Below are 23208 nucleotides of genomic sequence, written 5' to 3' on the forward strand. Positions count from 1 at the left end.
CCGGGACCGGGGGGAGAGGCCGCTCGGCCTCAGGCACAGGCGGGCGGACAACTGAAACCCTGCCCGGGGTTTCACCCTCGACCACATCGGGGGGACAACAGACATCTCCCCAGGAGTTTTTAATCCAGGGATGGAGAGGGGAATTTCGTGAGGTGGGGGAGGGTGGACGGGGAGGACGGGTGCGGAGAGTGAGGAGGATTGGGAGATTGCGGTGGTGAAGGAGAAACGAAGGGGGGGGGGGGGGTACACACATATGGAGACAGATCGGAGCAAGAGGATATTGAGGTTAGCAGTCATTTGAGGAGTTTATAGAGGAGGTAGAGGTGCGTGGTGGGGTCATCATGATCACAAAGGGGGCAGACACGAGGGGCCAGATGACCTGCCCCTGTTTCTATGAGTGGAGGGTGAGAGAGAGGGAGGGGTGGCTTGGACCATGGAAGGAAGCAGAGGTTGAATGATCGGGTGTTGGACAGAATGGGTGGAGACTTGTGGTTGTGGGCTCGTTGAAAGAGAGCGGATTCACGGGTGGATTTGAAGGGTGTGTACAACTAACACACTGATCTCATTGTAAACCAATATATGAACTTCACTGAGGGACTTGACAATGTTCTGCGTGCAAGGCTGGTCCAGAAAGCGAAGGCAGGTGGGATCCAAGGCGAGCTGGTGAAATGGATCCACAAGTGGCTTGGTGATTGGAGGTAGAAGGTATCGGTAGAAGGATGATTTTTCTGCTTGGAGGTCTGTGGCTGGTGATGTGTAGCAGAGATCGGCGCTGCAACCTTTGCTGTTTATGTTATATGATCGTGGCTTGGATGTGAATGTGGGAGGTGTGATTAGTAAGTTTGTGGAGGAAGCAAAAATTGTGGATAGCGGGGAAGGTTGTCAAAGTCTGCAGCAGGATGCAGGGTAATTATCTAAACCTTATTCGGATGCAGGGAAATCAATTCACGAGAGTGCTGGTTTATATAGAAAGCAAGGAATTTGAAAGTGGATCTGAGATTTAGGTTTTACTGGAACAAGTGGACCCGATGGGCCCAAACCTCTCCTGCATTGGTACAGCACCCTCTCCTCCCTCCCTCTCCCCGTCCCTCCATTCCATCCCCCTCAACCCCACTTTTTTCTTCCCTCCTCCTCCCTCCCTCCCACCTCCCCCCTCCCTCCCTAGGAGATAGATTTAAACATGAAAATGCGAATAACTTTAAAAATATAACACCGATTTCAATGAAACTTCTTCCATTAGCACCAAAAGGATGACGCTGAGTAAGGTGGGCTTAAAATCGTCACGCTATCGTGTACCGTTTTGGCTGTAGTTCAGGAACAAACAAACAAGATTTACACTGAGAGCGGGTGATATCTGGAACATGTTATAGAGCAGGGGGTGGAATGAGATATCATCACTATATTTGAGGCACTTAAGTAGGTGAGGTGCAGAAGAATGCCGATGTAATGTGGGCAAATAGATTAGTGTAGCTGGGGAAAAAATGGTCAGGGTCGGACTCTGTAATGTACAACCATGGCTCTCAGGTCCAAGAGCACTGAATGACTGAGTCTCCACAGCCACTGGTGCAGGGTCGTTCCCCAATCTCTGCGTGCAGTAATGTCTCCTTATCTCTGTCCTGCTTGGTGTAGCCCACATTCTGAGAGGGTGCCAGCTCTCTAGAGATCCCTCAGACAGGGGAACCATCCTCCCTGCATCCAGCCCACTGAGCCCTGTAAAAACTCTGTGTTTCACTGAGATCTCCTCTAATACACCTGAACTCTCGAGTAAACAGGCCTAGTCCACTCAATCTCACCGCGCACAGCAAAATCAGTGTCCCAGAGACAGGTATTGTCAATCTTTGTCGTATTCAACTCTGTGTAAGGATTATCATGCTGTAGGTATGAAAAAACTAAAGATCACAAGAAAATAGCAGGAGTAGCCTCCACTCCTCAGACCGGCTCCGCCATTCAATGTGATCCTGACTGATCTAAGATGGCACCAATTCCTGTTCTATGTGAGTTCTCCATAACCGCCAATTTCTCGATCCTTCAAATATCCATCTGTGTTCACTTTGCCTATTGCCAATAATCTGACCTATCACTACCTCCTGGGGCAGAACATCTCGGATGTTCACTGCTGTTTATGTTATATTTCTAAGGCTTGGATATGAATGTAGGAGGTATGATTAGCAATTTGACAGCAGCAACCTCTGTCGTCGGCTGATCAGGAAGGATGGAACGTATGGAATCCAGGGTAGATAGCGAATGGGTAAACATGTGGCCGGAAGGTGGGAGGCAGAGTTGTTTTTCAGACTGGAGGCCTGTCGCAAGTGGTGTACCACAATGCTCAATGCTGAGTCCACTGTTGGTCCCTATTTATACAAATGATTAGATAAATGACGTGTATGTGGGTGGCGTGTCTAGCAGGTTTGTGGATGAGACTAATATTCATGAGACATCATGGAGAGTGAAGAAGGTTGTCTAAGATTAAACTGGTCAAAATGAACTGGGCCAACAGACTGAGGAATGGGAGATGCAGTCTTCTAAACTTCGAGGGCATCGGTTTAAGTTCTGAAGGGAAAGTCTAAAATGTTCTTGAACGGCAACGTTTTCAGGCACTGGGTGGCAGAGAGCTAGCTGCCATAGGAGGTGTTAGAGGCGAATACAATTTCTATCGGCAATGTTTGCATCTGTGTTACTAAAAGGCGTTATAAACAAGAAGAGAGGAAACTGGACATGTTTTACCTCGCTTAATGACAGATGTTTCTCTCCACAGCGTGTTCATCAAAAAGTGGTGATCGAATTTTTCAATCGGCAAGGCACCGTCTGTCACTGTGAGTGCTTTATCTTCATCACTAACCCTGCAAGTATTTAGCAGCTGGTGATAAACTGAGCCTCAACAATTTCTTTGAGCTGATACACACAAACATGCAGTATTTCAGTCAAGAGCATGTCATAGAAACATAGAAACATAGAAAATAGGTGCAGGAGTAGGCCATTCGGCCCTTCGAGCCTGCACCGCCATTCAATATGATCATGGCTGATCATCCAGCTCAGTAGCCCGTACCTGCCTTCTCTCCATACCCCCTGATCCCTTTAGCAAAAAGGGCCACATCTAACTCCCTCTTAAATATAGCCAGTGAACTGGCCTCAACTACCTTCTGTGGCAGAGAATTCCACAGACTCACCACTCTCTGTGTGAAGAAATGTTTTTTCATCTCTGTCCTAAAAGACTTCCCCCTTATCCTTAAGCCATGACCCCTGGTTCTGGACTCCCCCAACATCGGGAACAATCTTCCCGCATCTAGCCTCTCCAACCCCTTAAGAATTTTGAATGTTTCTATAAGATCCCCTCTCAGTCTTCTAAATTCCAGCGAATACAAGCCCAGTCTATCCAGTCTTTCCTCATATGAAAGTCCCGCCTTCCCAGGGATCAATCTGGTGAACCTTCTCTGTACTCCCTCTAAGGCAAGAACGTCTTTCCTCAGGTTAGGAGACCAAAACTGCACACAATACTCCAGGTGCGGTCTCACCAAGGCCCTGTACAACCGCAACAGAACCTCCCTGCTCCTAAACTCAAATCCTCTTGCTATGAATGCCAACATACCATTCGCTTTCTTCACTGCCTGCTGCACCTGCATGCTTGCTTTCAATAACTGGTGCATCATGACACCCAGGTCACGTTGCATCTCCCCTTCTCCCAATCGGTCACCATTCAGGTAATACTCTGCTTTCCTGTTCTTGCCGCCAAAGTGGATAACCTCACATTTATCCACATTATATTGCATCTGCCATGCATTTGCCCACTCGCCTAATCTATCCAAGTCACTCTGCAGCCTCCTAGCATCCTCCTCGCAGCTAACACTGCCACCCAGCTTCGTCTCATCCGCAAACTTAGAGATGTTGCATTCAATTCCCTCGTCCAAATCATTAATATACACCGTAAATAACTGGGATCCCAGCACTGAGCCTTGCGGTACCCCACTAGTCACTGCCTGCCATTCCGAAAAGGACCCGTTTATTCCTACTCTTTGCTTCCTGTCCGCCAACCAATTTTCTATCCACCTCAACACTGAACCCTCAATACCGTGTGCTTTAAGTTTGTACACCAATCTCCTACGTGGGACCTTGTCGAAGGCCTTCTGAAAGTCCAGATATAACACATCGACTGGTTCTCCCTTATCCACTCTACTAGTTACATCCTCGAAAAATTCTATAAGATTCGTCAGTCATGATTTGCCTTTGGTAAATCCATGCTGACTTTGTCCGATGATTTCACCACTTTCCAAATGTGATGCTATCACATCTTTAATAACTGACTCTAGCATTTTCCCCACTACCGATGTTAGGCTAACTGGTCTATAATTCCCCGTTTTCTCTCTCCCTCCCTTTTTAAAAAGTAGGGGTACATTAGCTACCCTCCAGTCCTCAGGAACTACTCCAGAATCTAAAGAGTTTTGAAAAATTATCACTAATGCATCCACTATTTCTGAGGCTACTTCCTTAAGCACTCTGGGATGCAGCCTATCTGGCCCTGGGGATTTATCTGCCTTTAATCCATTTAATTACCTAACACCACTTCCCGACTAACCTGGATTTCCCTCAGTTCCTCCATCTCATTAGACTCCCGGTCCCCCGCTATTTCCGGCAGACGGTTTATGTCTTCCTTAGTGAAGACAGAACCAAAGTATTTGTTCAATTGGTCTGCCATCTCCTTGTTCCCTATGATCAATTCACCTGTTTTTGACTGCAAGGGACCTACATTTGTCTTAACTAATCTTTTTCTCTTGACATATCTATAAAAGCTTTTGCAGTCAGTTTTTATGTTCCTTGCCAGTTTTCCCTCATAATCTATATTTCCTTTCCTAATTAAGCCCTTTGTCCTCCTCTGCTGGACTCTGAATTTCTCCCAGTCCTCTGGTATGCTACTTTTTCTGGCTAATCTGTATGCTTCATCTTTTGTTTTAATACTATCCTTGATTTCCCTTGTTAGCCACGGATGCACTACCTTTCCTGGTTTGTTCTTTTGCCAAACTGGGATGAACACTTGTTGTAGTTCATCCATGCGACCTTTAAATGCCTTCCATTGCATGTCCACCGTCAACCCTTTCAGCACCAATCACCAGTCTATCTTGGACAATTCACGCCTCATACCCTCAAAGTTACCTTTTTTTAAGTTCAGAACACTTGTTTCTGTATTGACTTTGTCACTCTCCATCCTAATGAAGAACTCTACCATATTATGATCACTCTTGCCCAAGGGGCCTCGCACAACAAGACTGCTAACTAACCCTTCCTCATTACTCAATACCCAGTCTAGAATGGCCTGTTCTCTCGTTGGTTCCTCGACATGTTGGTTTAGAAAACCATCTCTCAAACATTCCAAGAAATCCTCTTCCTCAGCACCCCTGCCAGTTTGGTTCACCCAATCTATATGTAGATTGAAGTCACCTATTATAACTGCTGCACCTTTAGTGCACGCATTTCTAATTTCCTGCTTGATGCCATCCCCAACCTCACTACTGCTGTTAGGTGGCCTGTACACAACTCCCACTAGCGTTTTCTGCCCCTTGGTGTTTCGCAGCTCTACCCATATCGATTCCACTTCCTCCAAGCTAATGTCCTTCCTTTCCACTGCTTTAATCTCCTCTCTAACCAGTAATGCTACCCCACCTCCTTTTCCTTTCTGTCTATCCCGCCTGAATATAGAATATCCCTGGATGTTGAGCTCCCAGCCTTGGTCACCCTGGAGCCATGTCTCCGTAATCCCAACTATATCATAATCATTAATAACTATCTCCACATTTAATTCATCCACCTTATTACGTATACTCCTTGCATTGCGACACAAAGCCTTCAGGCTTGTTTTTACAACTCTCTTACCCCTTATACAATTATGTTGAAAAGTGGCCCTTTTTGATTTTTGCCCTGGATTTGTCTGCCTGCCACTTTTACTTTTCACCTTGCTACCTGTTGCTTCTACCCTAATTTTACACCCCTCTGTCTCTCTGCTCCTGCTCCCACCCCCCTGCCACATTAGTTTAAATCCTCCCCGACAGCACTAGCAAACACTCCCCCTAGGACATTGGTTCCATTCCAGCTCAGGTGCAGACCTACCTCCTCTTCCTCCCAGCTTCATCCTGCAAGAAATAAAACACAAATCTGAGCAGACTGAGACGGGACATCCACATCCCAACAACAGGAGTTTCACACAAATCACAACAAGCCCCAGAAATGTTCCATTGCCCAGCATTTATTGTCATCGTCACAGAGACAAATATTGGATATTGCCCGAGAGATCCTACAAGTGTATTAACAGCAAAATAATAACTAGGGGGATAATAGGTTCCTTTAAGAGCAAAGGGATAATTAGGATAGGATAGGATAGGTCCCCTTAAGTGCTGGCGACCTCAAGGCATGTTAAGGTGGGTAAATCACAGGACTTGATGAAGTGTCTCCGAGAGCAAGCCTTCAACAGATCGGTTTAACGCCGCGTAATACTTTCCCACTAAAGGGGAACATAGGACAAACTTTCCACGTGATCTTTTGATTTCCTGGAGATTTCCCATCTTTTCAGGGAAATATCAAACATTCGCTATCTCAGTGACAGGATCACAGTAACTCATCCCAAGGAGACTGCAGGCAGTGCCGAGATCCCGCAGATTATACGGGAGGCCATTTAGTTTGGGAACAACAGCAGCACAGCTCTGGAACAGACAGAGCATTTACCCAGTTCTCAATTAGTGGCAAATGCAGCATTTATCTCAGAAATATCCCCCACCATTTTGTGACTGTGCACTTTCACTTCGCCAAACTGGAGTGTCACCTCTCACCTTCAGAAACACCACACTGTCCTTTTGATCCATCTGTTGCTGCAACTTTAAGAGATCCTCCTCAATGGAATTTAAATTCTCTTCAATCTCTTCAAGTTTTTTCTCCATTGTATTTAGAATCTTCTTCTCTTCCTCCCGGATATCTGCCAGTACGCGCTGCTCTTTCCCAGTGAGAATCTGGTGCAGTTCAGCAAACTGGGATGTGATCTTGGACTGAAGGTTGTGTGACTGTTCCTGTGAAATGAAAGGGGAAGATCAATATTTCATGTCACTGATTGTGTATTCTCACGACCTTGACCGTAACATTTGTCCTGTGCATTTTTATTTGCTTTGACAATTCAATAGTTTGTCTAAATGCTTCTGAAATGTCGAGAGGGTAATCTTATTACCCATTAATCCTCTACCCCTCAATACAATACCCTGCTTTCCTTTTCATCTGCCCTTTAATTCCTATTTATCCATCCACCACCCACTTTCCCAGGGATAATTTTACAGTCCCCGATTGACCATTGAACCAGCGTGTATTGGGGACGTGGAAGGAATTCGACGCGGTCCCAGGGAGAAGGCGTGAACCACACGGGCAGCGCCCGAGGTCTGGATCGAACCCAGTCACCAGAACTAGGAGACAGCAGCACTACTTGTGTCACTGCGCTGCCCTGTTATTACACGCGTCACAGGGATAAAACCTGCACAAGATCAGGAAATCGAAACTTAAAAGCCTCACCAGAACTCCAGAAATCTTCTCTTTCTGTTGCTGCTCCATTTGCTGGATCTCTGATTTATATTTTGTGAGAGACTGGATGGAAGTTTTCACCTGATCCTGGAATTGTGTTTGGGAATCAGAAAATTAAATGGTTGAACAATAAAGATGGAAATAAAATGATGCGTTTAAAATCGGTTTGCATTTACCTTGCATATTTGAACAGCTTCTTTAACCGGCATAAAGCTGTGAGACTTGTGTTCCCGCGAATCACGACAAACCAGGCAGATCAGCTTCTTATCAGTTTCACAAAACAGCTTCAGTTCTTCCTGATGTTCCTCGCAGTGAAGTTTACTTTCCTTCTCTGGAATTATTTCCCGATTCAGGCTCAGTGTTCGAGCTTTCTCAGCCAGTCTAACTAAGGCCCGATTCACCCTGAGGGCGCGGTCTGTAAACTCCTCTCTGCATTCCGGGCAGGAGTTTCTCTCCACCCTGTCCCAACTCTGTGTGATACAGGAGCGGCAGAAGTTGTGCCCGCACTCCAGTATAACCGGATCGGTGAATAAATCCAGGCAGATGGGACAAACTGCCTCCTCGGTCCAACTCTCGACCTGGTCTTTTGCAGCCATTGTAACTCCGCCACTTCCTGGTTCAGTGTTTCCCACTGCGCGCGCTGCCGTCTCCGGCAATGACCTTATTTGGCTGCAAGTGTTCAGTGTGAAGGTGTCCTGGCCACTTCCAACTAATCACTCGAGGGAGGGGTCAGTTAGACATTAAACCGGCCTGAATATAGACGAAAGGGGAGAGATTGCCCTGGGATTGTGTAAGGCGGGACAGAAAGGGACAGGGACCAGCGCTAAGGAGGTGTAACTGAGGAGGCGTTGCACTTGTTGGGCAGTGGAACCCGCCGCCCGCATCTCCGTTCACAGCCCGGGATCAGGATGGAAATAATATTATTAAAACATATTTTAATCCACATCAGTTCACTCGTCTCTCGCGCTCCAGTCTTCAGGTGCATCTATATTTGGGTAAGCCGTGCATCATTTCATATTAAGGATGTCCAGTGTGGACTAATGTGTTCAGTTTTGTTCACTCTGCTGTTTGAAGAATGTGGATACATTGGAAAGGATGTAGAGATACTTATGAGGACGTTGCCAGGGTCTGAGGGCCTCACTGTAGGGAGAGATTGGGCAGACTAGGACCTTACCCACTCACAAGTTAGGCCATACTCTCGACCTAGTGTTATCGTCCGGATTCCCAATCAACAACATTGAAACTACTGAAGCCTGTCTATCGGACCACAGCGCTATCATTTTTGACGCATCTCTGCCTTTATCTCCCGCAAAATCTCATCTCCCTGTTCGCTACTCCCGCGACATAAATTCATTGACTGCCAGTAAATTCTCCGAGGCTCTCACAGCTGCCCCCAACATCTGCACTATTGAGGCCTCTCCCCCCCATCTCAGCACTGAGGATCTCGCCTCTTTATTTAATATCACTTGCTCTTCCATCCTGGATTCTATCGCTCCCCTTAAAATGAAAAAGCCTAAGCCCAAAGGTCGGCCGTGGCTCAATGACACCACCAAAGCCCTAAGAAGGGAGTGCAGAAAATCAGAAAGGAGATGGAAATGTGACAAGCTTCAAATTTCCTTCGAAATTCTGAGAAACAATCTTCTCAAATACCAGGAAGCAGTAAAGTCTGCTAGAGCACAATACTTCTCCGACCTTATTTCCAAAAACTCTCATAACTCCAAGGTCCTATTTAGAACAATTACCTCTGTCATATGTCCCGCCCCCAGTACCAGCTTAGTTGGGTCCCCTGCTAAGTGCGAAGAATTCGCTAAATTTTTCACCAACAAAGTTGAGATTATTAGAATGAACATTTCCCCTCCCACCCGTGACCTAGCTGTCTCACTAGTCTGTTCATCTAAATTGGACTGCTTCCAACCCGTCACTCTATCCTCCCTTGCAAAGCTTATCTCCGCTATGAAACCTGCAACCTGCCCCCTTGATCCTGCCCCCACTGCCCTTCTGAAGGATGTCATTGCAATAGCTGGTCCCAGCATCCTCTCTATTATCAACAGTTCTCTGGCCACTGGCACTGTTCCAACCAGTTTCAAGCACGCAGTGGTCCAGCCCCTACTGAAAAAACCTAACCTAGACCCCACCTTGCCTAGCAACTACAGACCCATTTCCAAACTGCCATTCCTGTCAAAAGTCCTTGAAAAGGCAATCCTTAACCAATTAGTGCCCTACCTGCACCAAAACACCATCCTGGAAAGTTTCCAGTCAGGTTTCAGAGCCCACCACAGCACAGAGTCTGCCTTGTTGAAGGTACACAACGACCTGCTTCTCGCCATCGACACCGGCGACTGTGCAATCCTGCTCCTTCTCGACCTCAGCGCAGCATTCGATACAGTGGACCACACCATCCTTATTGACCGTCTCCGGTACGCGGTTGGCATTGATGGCACTGCCCTGAGCTGGTTCGCTTCGTACCTCAAAGATAGGAGTTTCGCCATCAACATAGGCAGTTATTCCTCTGCTCCAGCTAGCCTCTCCTGCGGAGTTCCACAAGGCTCAATCCTAGGCCCCATTCTCTTTTCTCTATACATGCTCCCCCTTGGCCAAATCATTCAAAGGCACGGCATTTCTTTCCACTGCTATGCCGATGACACTCAGCTTTACCTCCCCCTGAAACCCAACAACCAGTCAAATTTAAACAGCCTCTCACACTGCCTTGAGGACATAAAATGTTGGATGGCACAGAACTTCCTCCAATTAAATGAGAGCAAGTCTGAGGTCATCCTATTCGGCCCCCCCGACTCCATCAAATTGATAACAGGCAGTCTTGGAAGCCTATCCTGCCTAGTCAAACCGCATGTCAAAAACCTCGGCATGATATTTGACTCTGCATTAAAATTTGATAAGCAAGTCAACGCTGTGGTAAAAGCCAGCTTCTTCCAACTTCGAACCATAGCTAAAATCAAACCTTTCCTCAAATTCGACGACACAGAAAAAATCATTCACGCTTTCATTTCCTCCCGCCTAGACTACTGCAACTCCCTATACACTGGGATCAGCCAATCTTCCCTGTCCCGCCTGCAACTGGTCCAAAACGCCGCAGCGAGACTCCTGACGGGTACCCGTAAAAGGGACCACATCACCCCGATTCTGGCCTCTCTCCACTGGCTCCCTGTACGGTACAGAATCAACCTCAAGCTCCTCCTATTCACGTATAAAGCCCTAAATGGACACTCCCCCCCCTACATCAAAAATCTTCTAACCCCCCTCTCTAACTCCAGGTCCCTCAGATCGGCCGACTTGGGGCTATTCACTATCCCACGGTCTAGGCTTAAACTCAGGGGTGACCGCGCTTTTGCGGTTGCAGCTCCTAGACTGTGGAACAGCATCCCTCTCCCGATCAGAACTGCCCCCTCCATCGACTCCTTTAAGTCCAGGCTCAAAACATATTTCTACTCCCTAGCGTTTGAGGCTCATTGAGGAGGCGCTGTGAACTGTTTGCGTGCTACTGTATGTTTTCATTTTTTTTTCTATTGGAACCTAATCAAATGTACAGCACTTTGGTCAACGTGGGTTGTTTTTAAATGTGCTATACAAATAAAATTGACTTGACTTATTCCTTGGAGCGCAGGAGGATGAGGGGTGATCTTATAAAGGTGTGTGAGATCGTGACGGGAATAATCCCGGTTTTGGACATGGTTATTAACTGAAGGGCCGCAATCCCACAGGAACTGGTGAACTGCTGAGAGCGGCGCGGTCACTCTGCAAACCAGCGGGACAGTCCGGCTTCCGTCTTTATTTCTCTCTTTCTTACATTCGTTCCTTCCCTAAACTCAAATTAACACATTTCCCATGCGGGAGATCGTGCACATACAAGCCGGCCGATGTGGCAACCAGATCGGAGCCAAGGTAATTATTGTATCCGAGACTTCTATTGTTGTAATTTTTTTAAATCCCCGGCGGTTTGCATATTAGGCTACTAAATTACATATTAGGCAACTAAATTTATGTCAGCTCTTCGTCTCCAAGAAGCCCTTCTTGCTTAAGTCCATACTCCGCCACCTCCAGTTTAAATTCCATTTGGAATATTTTGGAGGACCAAGAAATAAGAACTCGAGGCATCAACTAGAGGTTGGGGTGCGGTGGCGAGGCACCGATTTAATTATCGAACGAGGAATCCAGTGGCACAATCCAGGGACACAATGTAAATTATTTTTCCGCACCTTAAATACAGTTAATCGCTTCGAATACTTGAAAAAAATAAACTGTCTGAAAAAAGATGAGTGCAACACTCTTATTTTGTTAAAGATCCAACTCGGTTGAAGATCAAATGTCCTTGGAAATGGCCGAGCGATCTACTCAGAGGGCAATTAGTGATGTGCAATAAATGCTGTTCGTGCCGCGACATCTACGTCCTGAGAAATTGATCACCGACTTACATTAATTCCTTAATAAGAAGGCTATGTTTTGTTTATTAAGAACAGCCTTGTATTAACTCACGAAGCTGATGAAAAGCAATGCAAATAATAGCACAATGTATTACTCAAGTTATTCAACCAGGTAGATCTTGCGGACTCTCCTTTTCATTTCTCTCGTCATACCGGATTGTGTTTCAGTCACCGCCACCGTCCTTTTATTCCAATAGATATGATACATATTCTAGAATAGATCTATTTTTGATTTCAGCTCAATTAAGGGGTAGAATAATACAAATAGATTATAAGGCTAGATTGTTATCGGATCATTCACCATTATTAATGAAAATTACGATGCCAGATAAAGAACAGTCAGTATATAGATGGAGACTCAACTCTTTACTATTGAAAAGGCAAGACTTTTGTGATTTTATTCGAGGACAAATTGGATTATTTTTGGAAACAAATTTAAATTCAGTTAATGATAAATTTATTGTATGGGATGCAATGAAGGCTTATTTGAGAGGCCAAATTATAAGCTACTCGTCTAAGATAAAGAAAAACTATAGGAAGGAATCTGACAGATTAGAAAAAGAAATCACCGTACTAGAAAAAGACTAACATAAAGCTTCTTCCGATACAAAAAAAATAGAACTTGCAAATAAAAACTTTCAATACAATACTTTACATACTTACAGAACAGAAAAACTAATATTACGAACTAACCAAAAGTATTATGAATTAGGAGAAAGAGCGCACAAGGTATTGAAAGAAGAACAAATATTAAGAACAATAAATTCAATTAGAACAGATCAAAACATTATTACTTATAAACCTAGAGAAATCAATGAGGTATTTAAGCAATTCTACACTAATCTGTATCATTCTGAATCTGAAAAGGATGAATTTAAGATAAATATTTTTTTATCCAAGATACAATTACCAACAATCTCTAATGAGGAGCAGATGGGACTAAATGCCTCCTTTACTTTGAGAGAAGTGGAGGAAGTATTACATTCTTTACCAAGTAATAAATCACCAGGGGAAGATGGTTTCCCGCCTGAGTTCTATAAAAAAATTTAAGATTTGTTTGGTACCAGTATTTATGGAAGTGATACATCAAGTGGAAAAAACTTCTACATTACCAGAATCCTTCTCAATGGCAATTATAATCGTAATTCCAAAAAAAGGGAAAGACCCTTTAAAAGCATCTTCTTATAGACCAATATCATTGTTGAATGCAGATTATAAAATAGTTGCTAAGCTTTTGGCAAGGAGATTGGCAGAATTTTTACCTAAGCTGTTTAAAGAGGACCAAACTGGATTTGTCAAAAAAAGATTATCTGATAATGTAGCAAGATTTATAAGTATTTTACATTTAGCACAGAAAAGAAAGGAATGAAGTGTAGCAGTTGCTTTAGATGCTGAAAAGGCGTTTGACAGGTTAGAATGGGATTTTTTATTTAAAGTATTAGAAAAGTATGGATTGGGAAATGGTTTCATTAACTGGGTAAAAGCCCTTTATAAACAACCTAAAGCCAAAGTGGTGACAAATGGCCAATCTTCTCAATCATTTAATTTGGAAAGATCTAGTAGACAGGGATGTCCCTTGTCACCAGCTTTATTTGTATTGGTTATTGAACCTCTGGCAGAACTAATAAGATCAGATTTAGACATTGAATGATTTAAAGTTAATCAGGAAAATCACAAAATTACTTTATTTGCAGATGATGTTTTAATTTGTCTTACTAGATAGACCATTGGAATCCTTAAGAAAATTATATTTCAGACTGGAAGAATATGGGAAAGTATCAGGATACAAAATTAATAAAGATAAAACTGAAATAATGCCTCTTTTTGAAGGTAATTATGATCAATGTAAAAGCGAAAGTCAGTTTAAATGGCAAAAAGAAGGCATGGTATCTAGGGGTTCAAGTAGATAATAAGTTAAATAATCTGTATAAACTAAATTATAAACCACTAATTAAAAAAATAGATGAGGACTTGAAGAAATGAATGAATCTTCCAATTACATTGCTAGGGAGAGTGAACTGTATTAAGATGAATATTTTTCCGAGGATACAATATTTATTCCAAACACTGCCTATACCTTTACCAAATAATTTTTTTCAAGAATTGAATAAAATTGTGAGAAATTTTGTTTGGAAATGTAAAATGCCAAGAGTGTCTCTGGAAAAATTAACATGGAAATTTGAATTAGGTGGATTGCAATTACCAAATTTTAAAAATTACTATTTGGCAGCACAAATGAGTTTTATTTCATCCTTTTATCAAGAGGGTGGAAAAACAGCATGGGTTAAAATTGAGATGGATAAAATAAAAGAACTATGCCCAGAAGAATTTATCTATAAATGGGAAGCGAAGCTATTAGTTAAGGATCAAGAGTCACCTTTGCTAACACATTTAATTAATATATTGTTGAAAACAGTTAAAGCTAATGATAAAAGATTTTTTCTAACAGCTAAAACTCCATTAGTAAAAAATAGACTACTGCCGTTTGCTTGGAATAATCAAATATTACAAGTCTGGGAACAGAAGGGTATTAAACATATAGGAGATTGCTATGAAGGAAATAATTTTTTGACATTTTCTCAATTGAGAAACAAATATCAAATCCCAGGGAATAGTATTTTTTTCTATTATCAACTACAATCTTTTTTAAGGGAAAAGTTAGGTAATTCAATATTTCTATTTCAAACTAAAGGAATTGAATCCCTGATTCAGGGCAATGGAACTAAAAAAATTATATCTTCAATGTATAAATTATTACAAAAATCTAGTCCAAAGATAGGAATTCAAAAATCAAGACAAAGATGGGAAACAGATCTGAATATTAGCATTGATGAACCAAGTTGGGAAAGATTATGTTTAGAAAGTATGAAAAATACTATTAATGTGAGATATAGTACAATATAATTTTTTACATCAATTACATTTAACTCCGAAAAAATTAAACAATTTAAATCCAAATTTACCTGGAATTTGTTTTAGATGCAACCAGGATGTGGGTACTTTTTTACACTCCACATGGGCATGTCCGAAGGTAACTCCTTTTTGGAAAGCCCTAAAAAACTTTTTGGAACAATTGATGAAAAAGACCATACCATTGGATTCAAGGTTGTTTTTACTGGGAGATACTAAAGGAATATTACCAAGATTAATTTTAGATAAATATCAGGAAAGATTTCTCAAAATAGCAATAGCAATAGCAAAAAAATGTGTGGCGGTCACTTGGAAAGATCACAATGAAATAAGAATTGCAAGATGGTTTGCAGAAATGCGTAGTTGTATCCCATTAGAAAAAGCTACTTATAATCTGAGAAATAAATATGATTTCTTTTTGAAACTTTGGAACCCATTCACTTTAAAACTCGGATTAAGAATTGGAAATATTTAATTTTAGGATTGTTTTGATACCCTTAAAAAGAATTTAATAAGAAATTAGCCGGAAGTGTTTCCTTCTTGTCTCCAGGTTTCCTTCTTTCTTACTTTCTTTCTTTCTTTCTTTCCTTTTTATATATTTTATTTCTTTATCTTTCTTCTTCTCATTTTTCCTCTTTTTTCTAACTGGGGGGTGGGGGGAGGGGGGTTGTGGGTGGGGAGATAATACAGAACAATACAGGTATAATCGAATTTATAATGTCTAATCGAATTTATAATGTAGGTACCATCGCGTACTATGAGTTCATACATGTATATGTTTTGTTAAAATTTAAATAAAATTAAAAAAATTAAAAAAGGATAGCGGAGTCAGGGGTTATGGGGTGAAGGCAGGAACGGGGTACTGATTTTTTTTGATTTTTAAAAAAAAAAATATTTAAATTTTAACAAAACAAATACATGTATGAACTCATAGTACGCGATGGTACCTACATTATAAATTCCATTAGACGTTTTAAATTCGATTATACCTGGTACTGATTGAGAATGTACGAGCCTGTACGCACCACCATTCAATGTGATCATGGCTGATCATTCTCAATCAGTACCCCGTACCTGCCTTCTCCCCATACCCCCTGACTCCACTATCCTTAAGAGCTCTATCTAGCTCTCTCTTGAATGCATTCAGAGAATTGGCCTCCACTGCCTTCTGCGTCAGAGAATTCCACAGATCCCTACAGGTCTCTACTCTGGGGATGAGGGGGATTCTTGTTGAGGTGTATAAAACCAAGAGGGGCGTTGTTATTGTGGATGGTCACAGGCCTTTTCCCCAGGGTGTGGTGGTCTTAAACAAGAGTGTAGACGCAATAAGCTGGAGCAACTCAGCGGGTCAGGCAGCATCTGTGGAGAACATTGATAGGTGACGTTTCACAGAGTGCTGGAGTAACTCAGCGGGTCAGGCAGCATCTGTGGAGAACATTGATAGGTGACGTTTCACAGAGTGCTGGAGTAACTCAGCAGGTCAGGCAGCATCTGTGGAGAACATTGATAGGTGACGTTTCACAGAGTGCTGGAGTAACTCAGCGGGTCAGGCAGCATCTGTGGAGAAAAGCAATAGATGATGTTTTGAGCCGAGAACCTTCTTCAGAATGACTCTCGTACCCATACCCCTCTCTGCAGCTTCACATTTCACTACTCTCCTCATCTGACCCCCTTTCTGACTCCTTTCACCTTTAGCCTCACCTTTTCATGAATGAATGAATAAGTTGATGATTGAATGAATGAATAAGTTTATTGGCCAAGTATGTGCACATTCAAGGAATGTGCCTTGGTGCCCCGCTCACAAATGACAACACAAACACACAGTTACTGGGATGGGGGGGGGGGGGTCAGGTTCAATGGGAATGTGAGGGGCAATGTTTTCTGAGGGTGGTGAAGCAGGCAGGTCCAATGACATAGAAACATAGAAAATAGGTGCAGGAGTAGGCCATTCGGCCCTTCGAGCCTGCACCGCCATTCAATATGATCATGGCTGATCATCCAGCTCAGTAACCTGTACCTGCCTTCTCTCCATACCCCCTGATCCCTTTAGCCACAAGGGCCACATCTAACTCCCTCTTAAATATAGCCAATGAACTGGCCTCAACTACCTTCTGTGGCAGAGAATTCCACAGACTCACCACTCTCTGTGTGAAGAAATGTTTTCTCATTTCGGTCCTAAAAGACTTCCCCCTTATCCTTAAGCTGTGACCCCTGGTTCTGGACTTCCCCCAACATCGGGAACAATCTTCCCGCATCTAGCCTCTCCAACCCCTTAAGAATTTTATATGTTTCTATAAGATCCCCCTTCAGTCTTCTCAATTCCAGCGAGTATAAGCCTAGTCTATCCAGCGTTTCTTCATATGAAAGTCCTGCCATCCCAGGGATCAATCTGGTGAACCTTCTCTGTACTCCCTCTAAGGCTAGAATGTCTTTCCTCAGATTAGAAGACCAAAACTGTACACAATACTCCAGGTGCGGTCTCACCAAGGCCCTGTACAACTGCAGCAGAACCTCCCTGCTCCTATACTAAAATCCTCTTGCTATGAATGCTAACATACCATTCGCTTTCTTCGCTGCCTGCTGCACCTGCATGCTTGCTTTCAATGACTGGTGCACCATGACACCCAGGTCTCGTTGCATATCCCCTTCTCCTAATTGGCCACCATTCAGGTAATACTCTGCTTTCCTGTTCTTGCCGCCAAAGTGGATAACCTCATATTTATCCACATTATATTGCATCTGCCATGCATTTGCCCACTCGCCTAATCTATCCAAGTCACTCTGCAGCCTCCTAGCATCCCCCTCGCAGCTAACACTGTCACCCAGCTTCGTGTCATCCGCAAACTTGCATTCAATTCCCTCGTCAAAATCATTAATATATATTGTAAATAGCTGGGGTCCCAGCACTGAGCCTTGCGGTACCCCACTGGTCACTGCCTGCCATTCCGAAAAGGACCCGTTTATTCCTACTCTTTGCTTCCTGTCCGCCAACCAATTTTCTCTATCCACCTCAACACTGAACCCCCAAAACCGTGTGCTTTAAGTTTGTACCCCAATCTCCTATGTGGGACCTTGTCGAAGGCCTTCTGGAGGTCCAGATATAACACATCGACTGGTTCTCCCTTATCCACTCTACTGGTTACATCCTTGAAAAATTCTATGACCTTGTTATGTTGCAGGTCTCCACACTGCGGCTCTGTGCGGTACAAGAACGTCGGCCACCGTGGGCTCGGTCACCACTGTCCCCGTGGGTGGGACCGTGAGGTTTCCCGTCCAGCCCCACAACCACGAGAAGATCAGGGTGGCGATGTGGCGTGTCCGTCCCGACCTGCCGATCCTGGATTGGAAGTCTTACAGCCCGGAGAGTCCGTCCTGGATCCACCCGTCCTACAGGGACAGAGTCCACTTCCGACTGGACGGTGTCATCGAGCTGTGGGCCGTGGGGCTCAGTGACCAGGGGACCTACGAGATGGAGACAAACTACTATGGCAGGGAGCTGAGGAACCACGACGTGGAGCACTTTGAGCTGCGCGTGGTGGGTGAGTAGCCGCGTGGAGAGTTGCACAGCACCCAGACTGGCCCTTCGGCCCACACGGCCCATGCAGACCCGGTGGGTAATTCTGGCCTAGTCCCACCGGCCTGCACACGGCACTCTCCGTGAATGAATACTTCCTTGTCACATCTGACAAGGCGCAGTGATATATATATTGTTTTCTTGTTCACACGCAAGGTATGCAAAGAATCGCCACTTAAAGGGCGCCGGAAAAGTTACAAATGATTCCATTTTACACAAACCATTATTGACACATTCCATCTGAGCTCCCCCTTAGTTCAAGGCGGTGCCCCCATGGTCAACAGACCCCAGAAAAACAGCACAGGAATAATGTTTGTACCGAACATGATGCCAATGCAAACTGATCCCCCCTGCCTGAACATGATCCCTCTCCCTCCATTCCAGCATTTCTCAGCAGAACCCTGGAAATAATTTTCATGTCTCAGGGAACCTCCACATAAATTTATTATATATCTTTATTAATCTCTTTCTTAATTAATTAATCTATATACAAAAACTCTTCGAAAGTATTTATTCACAAAATGCTGGAGTAACTCAGCAGGTCAGGCAGCATCTCGGGAGAGAAGGAATGGGTGACGTTTCGGGTCGAGACCGTTCCTTCTCTCCCGAGATGCTGCCTGACCTGCTGAGGGGTCGGTCATTTAGAACTGAGAGGAGGAAAAACTTTTTCAGTCAGAAAGTTGTGAATCTGTGGAATTCTCTGCCTCAGAAGGCAGTGGAGGCCAATTCTCTGAATGCATTCAAGAGAGAGCGAGATAGAGCTCTTAAGGATAGCGGAGTCAGGGGGTATGGGGAGAAGGCAGGAACGGGGTACTGATTGAGAATGGCAAAAACAAGGAGGCAGATTATTTTCTCAATGGTGTTAGGTCAGGTAAGGGGGAGGTGCAGCGGGACCTGGGTGTCCTTGTACACCAGTCACTGAAAGTTGACGTGCAGGTACAGCAGGCAGTGAAGAAAGCTAATGGCATGTTGGCCTTCATAACAAGAGGATTTGAGTATGGGAGTAAAGAGGTCCTTCTGCAGTTGTAGAAGGCCTTGGTAAGACCACATCTGGAGTATTGTGTACAGTTTTGGTCTCCTAATTTGAGGAAGGACATCCTTGTAATTGAGGCAGTGCAGCGTAGGTTCACGAGATTGATCCCTGGGATGGCGGGACTGACATATGAGGAAAGATTGGAAAGACTAGTGTACTCAATGGGCCAATAGACAATAGCTGCAGGAGGAAGCCATTCGGCCCTTCGAGCCAGCACCGCCATTGAATATGATCATGGCTGATCATTCTCAATCAGTACCCCGTTCCTGCCTTATCATATCATATCATATATATCATAGATATATATATCATATATCATATCATATATATATGCCTTCTCCCCGTACCCCCTGACTCCGCTATCCCAAAGAGCTCTATCTAGCTCTCTCTTGAATGCATTCAGAGAATTGGCCTCCACTGCCTTCTGAGGCAGAGAATTCCACAGATTCACAACTCTGACTGAAAAATGTTTTCCTCGTCTCCGTTCTAAATGGACGACACCTTATTCGTAAACTGTGGCCCCTGGTTCTGGACTTCCCCCAACATTGGGAACATGTTTCCTGCCTCTAACGTGTCCAACCCCTTAATAATCTTATACGTTTCGATAAGATCCCCGCTCATCCTTCTAAATTCCAGTGTATACAAATCTAGCCGAAGGGCCTGTTTCCGCGCTGTGTCTCTAAGCGAAGCTCCATTTTCACGGCTGTGTGGGTCTGTCTCCTCCAGGGTCCAGTGTCGTTGGGCGATCATTCCCACCGTGATCCTTCTCGTCCTAGCCATACTGGGAGTCTGGGCATCGTATCTCTGCAGCAACCCCCACACCTTGCCGTGACTATCCCCGTCTCCCCTCTATGTCCGCGCCCCTCCCCCCTCGTCGCCCCACCCTCCCCCCATCTCCGTCCCGTCCCCTCTCTCCGTCCCGTTCTCCGCCCACCTTCCTTTCCTTCCCCCTCTCTCCGTCTCCTCCCCCTCCCCTCTCGGTCGCCACCTCTCTTCCCCCATCTCTCTCCCCCCCCGTCTCCCTGCCCCTCCCCCCGTCCCTCCCCCGGCTAACACTGCGGGGTCACGCTGCCCTGCAAGTGAATGGGATGGATGGGCCGCGATGCCCAGTCACTAACACAGGACTCTCTCTCTCTCTCCCTCCCCTCTCTCTCCCCCGTCCCTCTCCCCTCTCTCTCTCCCCCCTCTCTCCCCCCCTCACTCTCCCCCGCCTCTCTCTCCCCCCCTCTCCCCCCCCCTTTCTCTCCCCCCTCTCTCTCTCTCGCAGGGATGAGGAGCGGGTGTTGTGGGACCGGGAGAGTTGCAGAGTGGGGACCCCTGTACGCGGAGGGTGACAGAGCCACCCCGTCTCTGGGTGACGGGGAACGGGTTTGCTGCTGCGCCGTCTCTGTGGCAGATGTGACCAGATGTGTCCATGGTCCCAGACCCCAAAGTTTACGACAAGATCCTTGTGGAACATGGAAAAGTTCACACTTTGTCCGTGCTGTCGGGGGGGTCTGGGGAGAAGGCAGGACGGGGTACTGGCTCGAAGGGCCGAATGGCCTCCTGCTGCATCTATTGACTATTGTCTGTTGTTGCTCTTTGAAAACCTGTAATTTATACAAAGTCTGGTCACTGATCCAGTGGATGTTTGTTCTGCACATTTTTGTGCAGCTTGTGATGATTTTGTAAAATACATTTTGTACATAATAAAACAGATTTGTTTAACACTGCTGCTGTCATGTAAGTCTGGGCCTGATGTAATCAAGGCCATTGGTGGTTCATCGTTCTGTTGTACTGATTGAGAATGATCAGCCATGATCACATTGAATGGCGGTGCGTATAGGCTCGAAGGGCCGAATGGCCTCCTCCTGCACATATTGTCTATTGTCGCCTCCAGCGAGCGACCATTCAAGCCGTTAACGAACGTTTAAACAAATAACACACGCCCACAATTCAATATAATAGGTGGTAGAAGGTTCACCAGATTGATCCCTGGGATGGCAGGACTGCAGGTGCAGCAGGCAGTGAAGAAAGCGAATGGTATGTTGGCATTCATAGCAAGAGGATTTGAGTTTAGGAGCAGGGAGGTTTTGCTACAGTTGTACAGGGCCTTGGTGAGACCGCACCTGGAGTATTGCGTAGTTTTGGTCTCCTAATCTGAGGAAAGACATTCTTGCCATAGAGGGAGTACAGAGAAGGTTCACCAGATTGATCCCTGGGATGGCAGGACTTTCATATGAAGAAAGACTGGATAGACTCGGCTTGTACTCGCTGGAATTAGAAGATTGAGGGGGGATCTTATAGAAACATATAAAATTCATAAGGGGTTGGACAGGCTGGATGCAGGAAGATTGTTCCCGATGTTGGGGAAGTCCAGAACAAGGGGTCACAGTTTAAGGATAAGGGGGAAGTCTTTTAGGACCGAGATGAGAAAGTTTTCTTCACACAGAGAGTGGTGAGTCTGTGGAATTCTCTGCCACAGAAGGTAGTTGAGGCCAGTTCATTGGCTATATTTAAGAGGGAGTTGATGTGGCCCTTGTGGCTAAAGGGATCAGGGGGTATGGAGAGAAGGCAGGTACAGGATACTGAGTTGGATGATCAGCCATGATCATATTGAATGGCGGTGCGTACAGGGCTCGAAGGGCCGAATGGCCTACTGCTGCACCTATTGTCTATGTTTTCTATGTTTCCCCGTGATAATTCCCCGTGAACGATGATCAGACGTCGCCCGCTCTGGTAAAGGACAAACAAACCGCCCCGCCCTCCGCCCCGACCACGCCCTCCGCCCCGGACCACGCCCTCCGCCCCAGGCCCCGCCCCCGTCCCTGGCGCGCCCCCGCCCCAGGCCGTGCCCACCTCACATGGCCCCGCCCTCCGCCCCTGGCCCCTCCTCCCTGGCACCGTCCTCCGCCCCTGGCCCCGCCCCGCGGCCCTCCGCCTTGGCCCCGCCCTCCGCCCCTAGACCCGCCCTCCGCCCCCCTGGCCCCTGGACACCACTGCGTGATGGCGGCTCGGCGAAGTACTCGTGCGCGTCTCTGGGCGGCCGCCGCTGCGTCATGCGGAATGTACGCGTGCGCGCCCCGGGGCCAGGGAGGGCCGGGGCCTGGAGAAGCGGGGGGGGGGGGGGAGCCGGAGGGAGGGGCCTGGAGAGCCGGGGGGAGGGGCCTGGAGAGCTGTGATGAGGTGAGAGCCGGTGGGTGGGGAGAGCCGGTGGGGGGGGAGGGGGCCGGTCGGGGGGGAGAGCCGGTGGGGGGAGGGGGCCGGAGCGGGAGGGGGAGGGGCCTGGTGGGGGGAGGGGGCCGGAGCGGGAGGGGGAGGGGCCTGGCGGGGAGAGCAGGAGCTGCGTCACTCAGTCCCTCAGTCAGTATTACCATTTCCCCTTTTCTCTGTCCCGTTTCCCCAGGGAGTTTCTCCACAGCCTGGAGTGGGACCGGGACAGGGACAGGGGCAGGGACAGGGACACGGACAGGGACAGGGACAGGGACACGGACAGGGACAGGGACAGGGACAGGGACAGGGACAGGGACAGGGACAGGGACACGGACAGGGACAGGGACAGGGACAGGGACAGGGACAGGGACGCGGGACAGGGACAGGGACAGGGACAGGGACAGGGACAGGGACAGGGACAGGGACAGGGGACAGGGACAGGGACAGGGACAGGGACAGGGACAGGGACAGGGACAGGGACAGGGACAGGGACACGGACACGGACAGGACAGGGA

At 46.0% G+C, this 23208-nt stretch overlaps 2 protein-coding genes across 2 annotated transcripts in view; one reads left to right on the forward strand and one right to left on the reverse strand.

Moving 5' to 3' along the window:
• LOC144612236 (zinc-binding protein A33-like) overlaps window positions 1-8141 on the reverse strand; it is a 9063-nt gene extending 922 nt beyond the window's left edge. The window contains exons 1-5 of the mRNA XM_078431795.1: window positions 7722-8141; window positions 7537-7632; window positions 6813-7046; window positions 6097-6119; window positions 2725-2840 (exon numbers count right to left, since the gene is read on the reverse strand). Coding sequence (XP_078287921.1) covers window positions 2725-2840; window positions 6097-6119; window positions 6813-7046; window positions 7537-7632; window positions 7722-8141 — 889 coding nt within the window. The remainder of the gene's footprint in view (window positions 1-2724; window positions 2841-6096; window positions 6120-6812; window positions 7047-7536; window positions 7633-7721) is intronic.
• LOC144612241 (zinc-binding protein A33-like) overlaps window positions 1-23208 on the forward strand; it is a 72904-nt gene that overhangs the window by 27022 nt on the left and 22674 nt on the right. The window lies entirely within an intron of this gene.

The sequence above is a fragment of the Rhinoraja longicauda genome, chromosome 43, assembly GCF_053455715.1.
Source record: "Rhinoraja longicauda isolate Sanriku21f chromosome 43, sRhiLon1.1, whole genome shotgun sequence".
Taxonomy (NCBI): Eukaryota; Metazoa; Chordata; class Chondrichthyes; order Rajiformes; family Arhynchobatidae; genus Rhinoraja; species Rhinoraja longicauda.